The 12507-nt window shown below is 38.3% G+C and overlaps 1 protein-coding gene across 1 annotated transcript in view; it reads left to right on the top strand.

The window, feature by feature from the left end:
- OXSR1 (oxidative stress responsive kinase 1) overlaps positions 1–12507 on the top strand; it is an 89235-nt gene that overhangs the window by 41580 nt on the left and 35148 nt on the right. Inside the window, exon 5 of the mRNA XM_081821383.1 lies at positions 2121–2176. Coding sequence (XP_081677509.1) covers positions 2121–2176 — 56 coding nt within the window. The remainder of the gene's footprint in view (positions 1–2120; positions 2177–12507) is intronic.

A 12507-nucleotide genomic window follows, 5' to 3' on the forward strand; every position in this document is an offset into this window, starting at 1 on the left:
GAGGGAGATTGTTTAGTTATTTAAATCTACTTGATGAATATCTGAGAGATGCCTTCTGTGTACTAATCATAATGCTAAGTAAGTGCAGGTGATACAGAAATCTATTAAGGTACAGGTCCAGATCTTAGCTCCTGGTGAAAGACACAGCCCCAAGAATATCATCATATTTTTGTGGTCTGTGCTAACACTGTGCTGCCGAAACACAAATGAGGAAGTGACTAAACTATACATTTTGAGTTTTAGATGTCATTCCAGATGAGCTTAAAAGGCAGTTGAAGGTTCATGGTTGACTCACTTGGATGGTTTTTGTCTTCAAGGGAAGGGAAGGTCCTCAGTTTTCTCCTGTTCATAGTATCTGGAGTCAGAGACTTTATATTGGTAGAGCAGACTTAGCGTGCCTCCACTCTAAGTCAGCCTCTGGGAGAATGTCCTGTAAATTGCTTAGATTCATAAGCAGTGAAGAGTACTCAGTAGCATGATTTCCTTATGCTAAAGTATGCATTCAGGAAAATTATTATATACTATGGTTTGGTGAAGCTGCTACACACAGTTGTGAAACTATTGTTGATTTTTTTCCCAAGGAATGGTTATATCTAAAGATGCAGGAGAAGGCAGGGACAGGGAAAAGGATGAAGTGTTGTGCTTTTCACTGGTTCCTTTTTGTGACAAAGCTTTCCTTCATGAACTAGCCTAGCTTCAAAGACTGGCTCTCTTTTGTTTATTTAATTATATATTTATTTTTAATTACAAAATAAATACATGATTGCATTTCCACAAGATATTCAAACATTTTTTCCCTTGACTCCAATTCCATTCCTTTCCACAGAAGGAACCATTTATTGCTCTCATTTGGTGTATATGGAAAAGGTGTGTGTGTGTGTTTTGCATTAATGGTGTCCTACAAAATGCACTATCCTCTTATTTGATTTGTTCACTTAGTAGGATGTATTAGACGATATTTCGAGGCATAACATGTTGATTGACCTTATTCCATTTTTATGACTATAACAAAATTAGTTCAGCCTTTTTGCTATTGTTGGCCTGAGTTGTTACCACTTCTGGTTTATTATTACGAACAATGCTGTAGGACCCCCTTGTACATTGTGGGGGTTTCTCTGGGTCATTAAGAAGTGATTTTGCTACTCATAAGATTTAAGGATTTTAAATTTTGCCAGATACTTCTAACACATTGTTACATGAGAAAAACAAGTTGTAGATTTGAATGGATAATGTCATATCATTTATGTTGGAAGAAAAACCCAGATATGTCACAGGAACATATTCTATTGACTAGACTGGTAATAGTTGAAAACTTTGAAGAAAATACTAGACTTGAGGCGCCTGGGTGGCTTAGTCGCTAAGCGTCTGCCTTCGGCTCAGGTCATGATCCCAGGGTCCTGGGATCGAGCCCCGCATCGGGCTCCGTGCTCGGCGGGAAGCCTGCTTCTCCCTCTCCCACTCCTCCTGCTTGTGTTCCCTCTCTCGCTGTGTCTCTCTCTGTCAAATAAATAAAATCTTAAAAAAAAAAAAAAAAGAAAGAAAGAAAATACTAGACTTGACAATGGTGGTCAAAGGGACTTTGGGCTTTTCAGTGATGTTTAGGTTTTTATAACAAGAAGGTGTGCATATCCTGTTTGAATTATAAATAGATAGTTACCAGTAAAAATACAAATATCTTTGAATAATTTATATCTATCTTTATGCCTCAGGCATAAAATAGTCCCTGTTTTTAACCGTATACTGACCATTAAAAAATTTTGATCATGTATTATGGTGTGAAAAAAAAATCAACATATTTCAAAAAGTAGAATTAGGTGATGGTAGGTGAGGGTCACATTCTTTGGCCACTGTTATCCCAGTCAAGTATTTAATCATCTTGGGTTTTCTGGATTTTACAGTAAAAAGCTATCTGTTATTGTAGCTTTCTGTTTATAATATTTAGATTCTGGTACAAGTGACTAAAATTTAAAAAATTTTTACTATTGACCTTAATACTCTTTAATGTAAAATAGAGTATTTAAATATTGCCAGTGTTGTGTGAATACACTAAACAGTTGTTTAAATTATGTGACTCCAAAGAATAGATGTTTTTTAATATGTAACTCTTTTTTTTCTTCAAGAGATGTGAAAGCTGGAAATATTCTTCTTGGAGAAGATGGCTCAGTACAGATTGCAGGTAATGATTAGTATTTCTTTTTATTTTGATTTAATGGTCAATAGAACCACCTTACTTATCTTCTGTGTTTTCAGAGCCAGTTTTCTCTTCTAGTCCCTGGACTGTCTCTAGTCAAGCAGCCTATGTTGGCACATCCCTGCTGACTCTCAAGATATCCTCCACTATTCATCCTTCATTTTTTATCTCAGTCATTTTTCTGTCCATTAGTCATTACCTTCCAGTTATCACTCCTGACCCCCATGGAGTCATCTTCTATGGGTTCTCATATCATAGCATTCTGTGCTTTCCTTTGAAGGAGAGGTAGTCGCGAAACCTCACTGTTTATGAATGAATGTGCTGTAGAGGGGTGATACAGAGCTGCTTCTGTCCTGGGGTGACTGGGGTGTTTGCCAGTGAGCAGGAGGCATCTGAGAGGTGGAAGTGCACTTTTGGCAGATTCAGAGCTAAAGAGATAAGAGCTGGAGTCCAGGGCCTGCCAGAGGTGTCTGTCCATGCTGGTGAAATACTCCTCCTCCAGGTTGAGACTCCAGAGTGGTTGTACCGCAGGATTGTTGAGCAAGCCACTCAACTGAGGCCTCAGCTTGGTCCCACACTGCTGGGACAGTCAGGTGTTTGGCAGGAGGAAGATGATCACCCAGACCCTAAATTATTTCTTCAGCTTTAGAGGATAATTTAGGTGCACATCTTCCTTCATGTCCCAACCTAAGGAAATACTTTAGTGGAGCCACATAATGCTTCAACAGAAAAGAAAATATTGATAAATTTAACCCCTTTAAAATTCATCGCTTTTATCTATTGAAAGAGGAACAAATGTTTTATCACCATTAATTAGCAAAAAGGCAAACCACATAGTAGACAAGATATTTGTAGCATGAAATAACTGATATAAGGCTGAAATTTAGAATACATAAAGAACTCATTAAGAAAAATCAGATAAGGATGCCTGGGTGGCTCAGTTGGGTAAGTGACTGCCTTCGGCTCAGGTCATGATCCCGAGGTCCTGGAATCAAGTCCCACATCAGGCTCCCCCTACGCTGCGGGGAGCCTGCTTCTCCCTCTCTGTCTGCTTGCCACTCCCCCTGCTTGTGCTCTCTCTGTCAAATAAATAAATAAAATCTTAAAAAAAAAAATCAGATTAAAAATGGGCAGAAGATGGGCATCTGGGTGGCTCAGTTGGTTAAGCGACTGCCTTTGGCTCAGGTCATGATCCTGGAGTTCCCGGATCGAGTCCCACATCGGGCTTCCTGCTCAGTAGGGAGTCTGCTTCTCCCTCTGACTCTACCCCCTCTTGTGCACTCTCTCTCTCAAATAAATAAATAAAATCCTCAAAAAAAAAAGGCAGAAGACTTCCGAAATGAAGACATCAAAACATAAATGTAATAAAAGGTGTTCAACCTCACTAGTAATCAGTTAAATGCCTATATTATAGGCATGCCTTGCAGATATTGTGGGTTTTGGTCCAGATGACCACAGTAAAGCAAATATTGCAATAAGGCAAATCAAATGAATTTGTTGGTTTCCCAGTGTGTATAAAAGTTATGTTTATACTGTACTATAGCCTATTTCTCAGCAGTAGGTCTCAACAGTGGGCTTAAAATATTTAGTAAACCTTGTTGTAAACAGATGTGCTATCATCCAGGCTTTATTCTTCCATTTACAGAGCACAAGAAGAGTAGATTGAGCATCATTCTTAAGGGCCCTACCATTTGTGGACTGGTAAATGATCATTGGTTTCAACTTAAAAAGTCACCAGCTGTATTAGCTCCCAACAAGAGAATCAGCTTGTCCTTTGATGCTTTGAAGCTAGGTATTGACCTCTCTAGCTAATAGTCCAAGATGGCATCTTCTTCCACTAGAGAAGTCTGTTTTGTCTACACTGAAAATCTATTGTTCAGTGTAGCCACCTTTAGGAATTAACTGAGCTCGAACTTCTGGAGAACTTGTTGCAGCTTCCATCCACATCAGTACTTGCTGCTCCACCGTGCACTCTGATGTTATGGAGACGGCTTCTTTCCTTAAACCTCATGAACCAACCTCTACTAGCTTCGAGCTTTTCTTCTGCAGCTTCCTCACCTCTCTCAGCCTTCCTATAATTGAAGAGAGTTAGGGTCTTGCTCTGGATTAGCCTTTGGCATAAAGGAATGATGGGGCTGCTTTGATCTTCTATCCAGACCACGAAGACTTTCTTCATATCAGCAGTTAGGCTGTTTTGCTTTTCTTATTGTGTGTTCCCTGGAGTAGCACTTTTAATTTCCTTCGAGCACTTTTCCTTTGCATTCACAACTTCCCTAACTGGTACGAGAGACCTAGCTTTTTGCCCATTTTGGCTTTCAACATGCCTTCCTTACTGAGCTAATCATTTCCAGCTTTTGATTTAAAGAGAGAGACTGTGTGACTCTCCCTTTCACATGAACACTTAGAGGCCCTTGTAGGGTTTTTAGTTGGCCTAATTTAAATATTGTTGTGTCTTAAGGAATAGGGAGGCCTGAGGAGAGGGCGAGAGATGGCTGGTCAGTGGAGCATTCAAAACACAACATTTATTGAATAATTTCTACATCTTTTTTTTTTTTTTAAAGATTTTATTTATTTATTTATTTGAGAGAGAGAGAGAGAGAAACAGCATGAGAGGGGATAGGGTCAGAGGGAGAAGCAGGCTCTCCGCCGAGCCGGGAGCCCGATGTGGGACTCGAACCCAGGACTCCGGGATCATGACCTGAGCCGAAGGCAGTCGCTTAACCAACTGAGCCACCCAGGCGCCCAATAATTTCTACATCTTATAAGGACCTGGTTTGTGGTGCCCCCAAAACAATTACAATAGTAACATAAAAAATCACTAATCACAGGGCGCCTGGGTGGCTCAGTCGTTGAGCGTCTGCCTTCGGCTCAGGTCATGATCTCAGGGTCCTGGGATCGAGCCCCGCATCGGGCTCCCTGCTCGGCAGGAGGCCTGCTTCTCCCTCTCCACTCCCCCTGCTTGTGTTCCCTCTCTCGCTGTATCTCTCTCTGTCAAATAAATAAAAATCTTTAAAAAAAAAAAAAATCACTAATCACAGATCACCATAGCAAATACAATGATAATGAAAAACTTCGAAATATTGCAGGGATTATTAAAATATTGACAGAGACAAGAAGTAAGCAAATATTGTTGGAAAAATTGTGCCAATAGACTTGCTCAATGCAGGGTTGCCATAGACCTTTAGTTTGTTAAAAAAACACAGTATTTGTGAAGCATAGTAAGGAGAAGTATTAAAAAACGAGGTATGCCTGTAAAATAACATTAGGATACCAAGTTATACTGGCTGACTTGGCAAAAACATCTGACACTACTGTTGTTAGTGTGATTGTAAAGCAAGGAAGAAATCTCATATTCCAATGGTGGGAGAATAAATTAGTACAAACACTGTATTAAGTCGAAGTATGCATACCCTAAAACTTTGGCTTCTAGGTATATGGCCTACAGAAGATCATGCTTACGTGTGCTGCAGTGCTCATAAGCATTGAAAGTTTGAAACAGTCCCAGTACCCTTCAGTAGTAGACTGGATAAATATAAATAAATTGTGGTTAATTTATGCATTGGAATACTATACAGTGATGAATATGGATAGAACTACAACTACATTCAAAAGCATTAGTAAGTTATACAAAGATAAGGTGAAAGAAAACAGTTGAAATAGAATATATATCATATAATTTCATTTATATAGGTTCAAAACCAAGCACAATTACTCTGTATTGTTTAGAAAGGTAAAACCAAGTGGTAAAAAACTAAAGAAGAGAGGATTCTGGGAAGATGGTGAAGTAGGAAAGGATTCTGGGAAGATGGTGAAGTAGGAAACATCACGAATCTCTCCACATCTAGACAACTGAACCAGCAGAATCTGTCTGATGTAACGGTTTTATAATTCTGCAGTTCCTTGGAAGGTTTTTAAGTTCTAGGGGAAGGTTTGGAAGGTAAATGGTGGTTAATTTCAGTCCATTTCAGAGCTGCCTCACCCCTAGCCATCAGCCTGCTGGCAGGCAGCTGTGCACCTGTTTTTGGAGCACCTTGCACAACAGCTTGTGGGACCCACAGTGGGCAAAATGGACCGTCTTCCAGATATCGTGCATCTGTGCTCTGATCACTGATTGCTGCTTCTGATCACATTGGTGCAGATAAAGAGGCAGACCACCATTGTTGTGGCGCCCCCTCCCCTCCAGATGACTTTCAAGGACTTAAAGGAGCAGCACCTTTTTTTCCTTCCCTTTGTTTTTCTCTTCCCATTTTTGGAGCCAGACATTAAAAAACAACTACATTGGTGGGGAAAATTGGAAAATGCACATGCCAGGAAAAGGTGCAGAAAAGTCCTGAGAAGAGCTTGTTTATACTTCAGACTGCTGCTTTACACAGAGATAGTCTATAACAACCAAAATAAAACAACAACAAACCTTGGGAAAGGGAGATAATCTGATTTCCAGAATAACTACGTCATTACACTCAAATGTCCTGTTTTCAACAAATAAAATCACAAGGCATTAAATGAAACAGTAAAGTATAATCCATTCAAAGGAAATAAATGATAGAAACTGTCACTGAAAAAGCCCTGACGGTAGATCTACTAGACAAAACTAAAGGAAGATGTGAATAAACTCAAGAAAACAATGTGTGGATAAAACAGAGCTACGAATAAGGAGAAAGAACCAAAAGAACAAAAAAATTCTGGAGCTGAAAAGTACAGTAGCTTATATTACGAAATGAAAAGCCCACTAGAAGGATTCAAATGCAAATGCAGATTTGAACTGGCTGAAAAAAGAATTGATGAATTTGAAGGCAGGAAAATGGAAATTATAGTGTCTAAGGAACAGGAAGGACAAAGATTTCTTAAGATAAGTGAACAGAGCTCAAGGGACCTGTTTAACATCATGAAGCAGACCAACACACATGTGGGAAGTTCCAGGAGGAGAGAGAAATGGGCAGAGAATATTTGAATAAATAATGGCTGTAAACTTTTCAAACTTGATGGGAAACATGAATATAAATATCCAAGAAGCTTAGTGATCTCCAAGTAAGATGAACTCTAAGAGACCTACACGGAGACACATTATAGTCAAACTTATGAAAGTCAAAGAAAACAAATCTTGAAAGCAGGAAGATAGAAGTGACTCACCACCTACAAGGGATCCTCAGTATGGCTGTCAGCAGATGTCTCATCAGAAACTTCAGAGGCCAGAAGGCAGGAGGCCAATATATTCAAAGTGGTAAAAGAAAAAATTTTGTCAATCAAGAATCCTACATCTGGTAAAACTATCCTTCAAAGTAAGGGATAAATCAAAGACATTGCCAGATAAACAAAAGCTGAAGAAATTTGTTTCTGATAGAACTACCTGCAAGAAATTTTCACAGAAGTCCCACCAAGTTTGAATGAAAGGACACTGGACAGTAACTTGATGCAGTATGAAGTAAAGATCTCATAAAGGTAAATACATGGGCAAATATAAAAGCTAGTATTATTGTAACTGTGGTTTGTGACTTCACTTTTTTTTTCTACATGATACGTTACTAAAACCAGTGGTCTAAAAGTTAATATTACTGTTAACTGGTTTGTGAATCCAAAACATGTTTTTACTTAAGAGACCAGTGTATTTAAAAGAATTATCAGTTCATATTTTGGGGCACACAGTATGTTAAGATATAATTTTGTGGCAGTAACCAACAGGGGTGGGAATAGTGCTGTAAAGAAGAGATTTTGTGTTATTGAAGTTAGGCTGGTATAAATTCAAGATTTTTTTTAAATTTTTTTTCTTTTTTAATTAAGTAATCTCTGTCCCCAACATGAGGCTCGAACTCATAACCCCAAGATCAAGGGTTGCATGCTCTACTGACTGAGCCAGCCAGGCGCCCCTAGGCTGGTATAAATTCATATTAGAATGTTGTAACTAAAATGTTAAATGTAATCTCTATGGTAACCAAAAACAAAATAGTTACAGAATATAAACAAAAGGAAATGAGAAAAAAATTAAGCATTTCACAACAAAATGTCAACTGAACAGAAAAGCAGTGCAGGAAATGAGGGACAATAAAGCTATAAGACATATGGAAAACAAATAGGACAATGACAGAAGTCAGTCCTTTATCGGTAATTGCTTCAAATGTAAATGGATTAACTCTCCAATCAAAAGACAGAGATTGGCAGAACAGATAAAAATACTTAATCCAACTGTATGCTGTCTATAAGGGACTCATTTTAGATCCCAGACACAAATACATTGAAAGTAAAAGGATAGGAAAAGGATATTCCATGCAAATAGTAACCAAGAGAATAGAGGTGGCTATTCTAATATCAGAGAAAATAAACTTTAAGCCAAAAGGGTTATAAAACAAATAAGGACTTTACCTATTAACAAAAGGTTCAGTACAGCAAAAAGATATAACAGTGATAAATATTTGCACACATAATAACATACCAACAAAATATATGAAGGAAATACTGACAGAACTGAAGGGAGAAATAGATAGCTCCACATTAGCAGTTGGAGACTTCAATACTCCATTCACAATAATGGATAAAAAAGGCAAGAGATAAGGAGATGAAAGACTTAATACTATACAGTACACCACATAGAGCTAACAGACACACAGAACTCAACAGGATCAGGATATACATTCTTCTTAAGTGCACACAGGGCATTTTCTGGGGTAGACCATGTTAGACCACATATTAAGTCCCAGGAGATTTTATTTTATTAAGATTTATTTATTTATTTTAGACAGTGCGTGTTAGCAGGGTTGGGGGGAGGGGGAGAGGGACAGGGAGAGAGAATCCTCAAGCAGACTTCTCCTGAGCATGGAGCCCTGAGCTGAAACCTAGAGTTGGCTGCTTAACCAACTGGGCCACCCAGGTACCCCAAGTCCCAATAGATTTTATTTCATTTTTTTAAAGATTTTTAAATTTATTTGACAGAGGGAGACACAGCGAGAGAGGGAACACAAGCAGGGGGAGTGGGAGAGGGAGAAGCAGGCTTCCAGCTGAGCAGGGAGCCCGATGTGGGACTCAATCCCAGGACCTTGAGATCATGACCTGAGCCAAAGGCGGACGCTTACGACTGAGCCACCCAGGCACCTGTCCCAATAGATTTTAAAAGATATTATACAAAACACTTTCTCTGACCACTGTGGATAGTGAGAAATCAATAGCAGAACACTAGAAATTTCACAGATATGCAGAAATTAAACAACACACAAACAACCAATGGAAAAAGGAAAGCTTCACAAAGGAAATTAAAAAATACTTAGAGATGAATGAAAACAAAATCACGATATATCAAAACTTACGGGACATAGCAAAAGTATTGCTAAGGGGCAAATTTATAGCTAAAGACACTTTATTTAAAAAATAAGATAGCAAACCAACAATCTTACTTTACAACTTAAGGAACTAGAAAAAGAAACTAAACCCAACTCTAGCAGAAGGAAGAAAATAATAAAATTTAGAGAAGAGATAAAGGAAATAGAGAATAGAAAAGCAGTAGAGAGGTGATTCTTTGGAAAGATCACCAAAATTGACAGACCTTTAGCTTGATGGACTGGGAAAGAAGGAGAGAAGACTCAAAATGACAAAAATCGCAAGTGAAGTAGATATATCAGACAAAGTAGACTTTAGAACAAAGATCATAATAAGAGATGAAGAAGGGCATTATGTAATGATAGAGGGGTCAATCTGAAAAAAGAATAAAACATCTGTAAATATTTATGCACCCAACATTAGAAGCATCTAATTATATAAAGTAAATATTAATAGACCTAAAGGGAGAAATAGACAGTAATAACAATAGGAGTAGGGGGCTTTAATACCACCACTTAAATCAGTGGATAGATCAAACAAAATCAAGAAGGAAATATCAGCCTTAAATGATACATTAGGCCAGAGATAGACTTAATGTACATTTACAAAACATTCCATCCCAAAGCAACAGAATACACATTCTTCTCGAGTACACATGGAACATTTTTCAGGACAGATCATATGTTAGGCCACAAAATAAGTCTTAATAAATTTAAGAGGCCTGGAATCAGATCAAGCATTTTTTCCAACCATGCTTGGTTGGAAACTAGAAATTTATGTGAAGAAAATGGGAAAATTTACAAATATGTGGAGATTAAACATCATGCTACTGAACAACCAATGGGTCAGTGAAGAAACTAAAAAATACCTTGTGACAAATGAACATGGAAATGTAATATACCACATTTATTGGATGCAGCAAAAGCAGTTCTTTCCCCCACCTGAATCACGAGTCTCTTGGTTCTGAAAACAAAAGCAGTTCTTTTTTTTTTTTTTTTAAGATTTTACTTATTTATTTGAGAGAGAGTATGAAAGAGGACAAATTAGCGGGGAGAGGCAGAAGCAGGCTCCCCGCTGAACAGGGAGCCCGACATGGGGCTCAATCCCAGGATCATGACCTGAGCTGAAGGCAGATGCTTAACCAACTGAACCACCCAGGCACCCCAACAGAAGCAGTTCTAAAAGAGAAGTTCATAGTGATAAATGCCTACCCCAAGAAATAAAATCTCAAACAACTTTATACCTCCATCAGAAAACTGTTAGAATGATCAAATTTAGTAAAGTTGCAGGATACAAAATCAGTACATGCAAATCTGTTGCATTGCTGTGCATTAGTAATGAACTATTAGAAATTAAGAAAATAGGGGCGCCTGGGTGGCTCAGTCGTTAAGCGTCTGCCTTTGGCTCAGGTCATGATCCCAGGGTCCTGGGATCGAGCCCCACATCAGGCTCCCTGCTCTGCGGGAAGCCTGCTTCTCCCTCTCCCACTCCCCCTGCTTGTGTTCCCTCTCTCGCTGTGTCTCTCTCTGTCAAATAAATAAATAAAATCTTTAAAAAAACAAAAATTAAGAAAATAATCCTATTTACAGTTGCATCAAAAAAGTAAAAATACCTAGTAATAAATTTAACCGAAGAGGTAAAAGAACTACAAGACATTAAAGATGTTGAAGACATAAATAGAAAGATATTCAGTGTTTATGAATTGGAAGAGTTTATATTGTTAAAATGTCTATACTACAACAATATACAGATTCAGTGTAATTTCTATCAAAATTATAATGGCATTTTTCAGAGAAATAAAACAATCCTAAAATTTGTGTGGAACCATAGAAAACCTCATATAGCTAAAGCAGTGTTGAGAAAGAACAAAGCTGGAGGCATCATGCTCTCTGATTTCAAAGTATATTGTAAAGCTGTAATAATTAAACAGTGTGATACTGGCATAAAAATGGACGTATAGATCAATGGTACAGAATAGAAAGCCCAGAAATAAACCCACACACACATGGGCAATTAATTTATCCTAAAGGAGTCAAGAGTATACAGTAGGGAAAGGATAGTCTCTTCAGTAAATGGTGTTGGGAAAATTAAACAGCCACATGTGCAAGAATGAAGCTAGAGTACCATCTTAACCTCATATGCAAAAATAACTTGATTACCTCGAATTAAGGACTTGAACATAAGACACGAAACCATAGGGGCGCCTGGGTGGCTCAGTCGGTTAAGCATCTGCCTTTGGCTCAGGTCATGATCCCGGGGTCCTGGGATCGAGTCCCTCATCGGTCTCCCTGCTCAGCGAGGAGCCTCCTTCTCCCTCTGCCCCTCCCCCTGCTCATGCTCTCTTTCTCTCTCTTTTTTTCAAATAAAATCTTTTTAAAAAAAAAAAAAGACATGAAACCATAAAACACCTAGAAAACATGGATGGCAGCCTCCTTGATATAGGTCTTGGTGATGATTTTTTGAATCTGACGCCAAAAGCAACTAAGGCAAAAATGAACAAATAGGAATATTAAACTAAAAATCTGCACAGCAAAGGAAATCAACAAAATGAAAAGGCATCCTACTGAATGGGAGAAGATATTTGCAAATTATATATCTGGTAAGGGACTAATATCCAAAATACATAAAGAATTTGTACAACTCAGTATCAGAAACTGAATAATCTGATTAAGAAATGGGTAGAAGATCTGAATAGACATTTTTCCAAAGAAGACATACAGATTGCCAACAGATAAATTGAAGATGCTGTGTCCTTAGTTACTAGGGAAATGCAAATCAGAGCCTCACACACCAAGATATTGTCTCACACCTGTTAGAATGGTTATTATCAAAAAGACTGGAAACAACAAGCATTGGCCAGGATGTGGAAAAACCAGAACCCTTGTGCACTGGTGGTGGGAATGTAAATTGGTTCAGCCAGTGGAAAACATTATGGAGCTTCCTCAGAAAATTAAAAGTAGAACTGTCTATGACCTAGTAATTCCACTTCTGGGTATTTATCTGAGGAAAAT

The sequence above is a fragment of the Leptonychotes weddellii genome, chromosome 1, assembly GCF_054177405.1.
Source record: "Leptonychotes weddellii isolate Sample4059 chromosome 1, ASM5417740v2, whole genome shotgun sequence".
Lineage (NCBI taxonomy): Eukaryota > Metazoa > Chordata > Mammalia > Carnivora > Phocidae > Leptonychotes > Leptonychotes weddellii.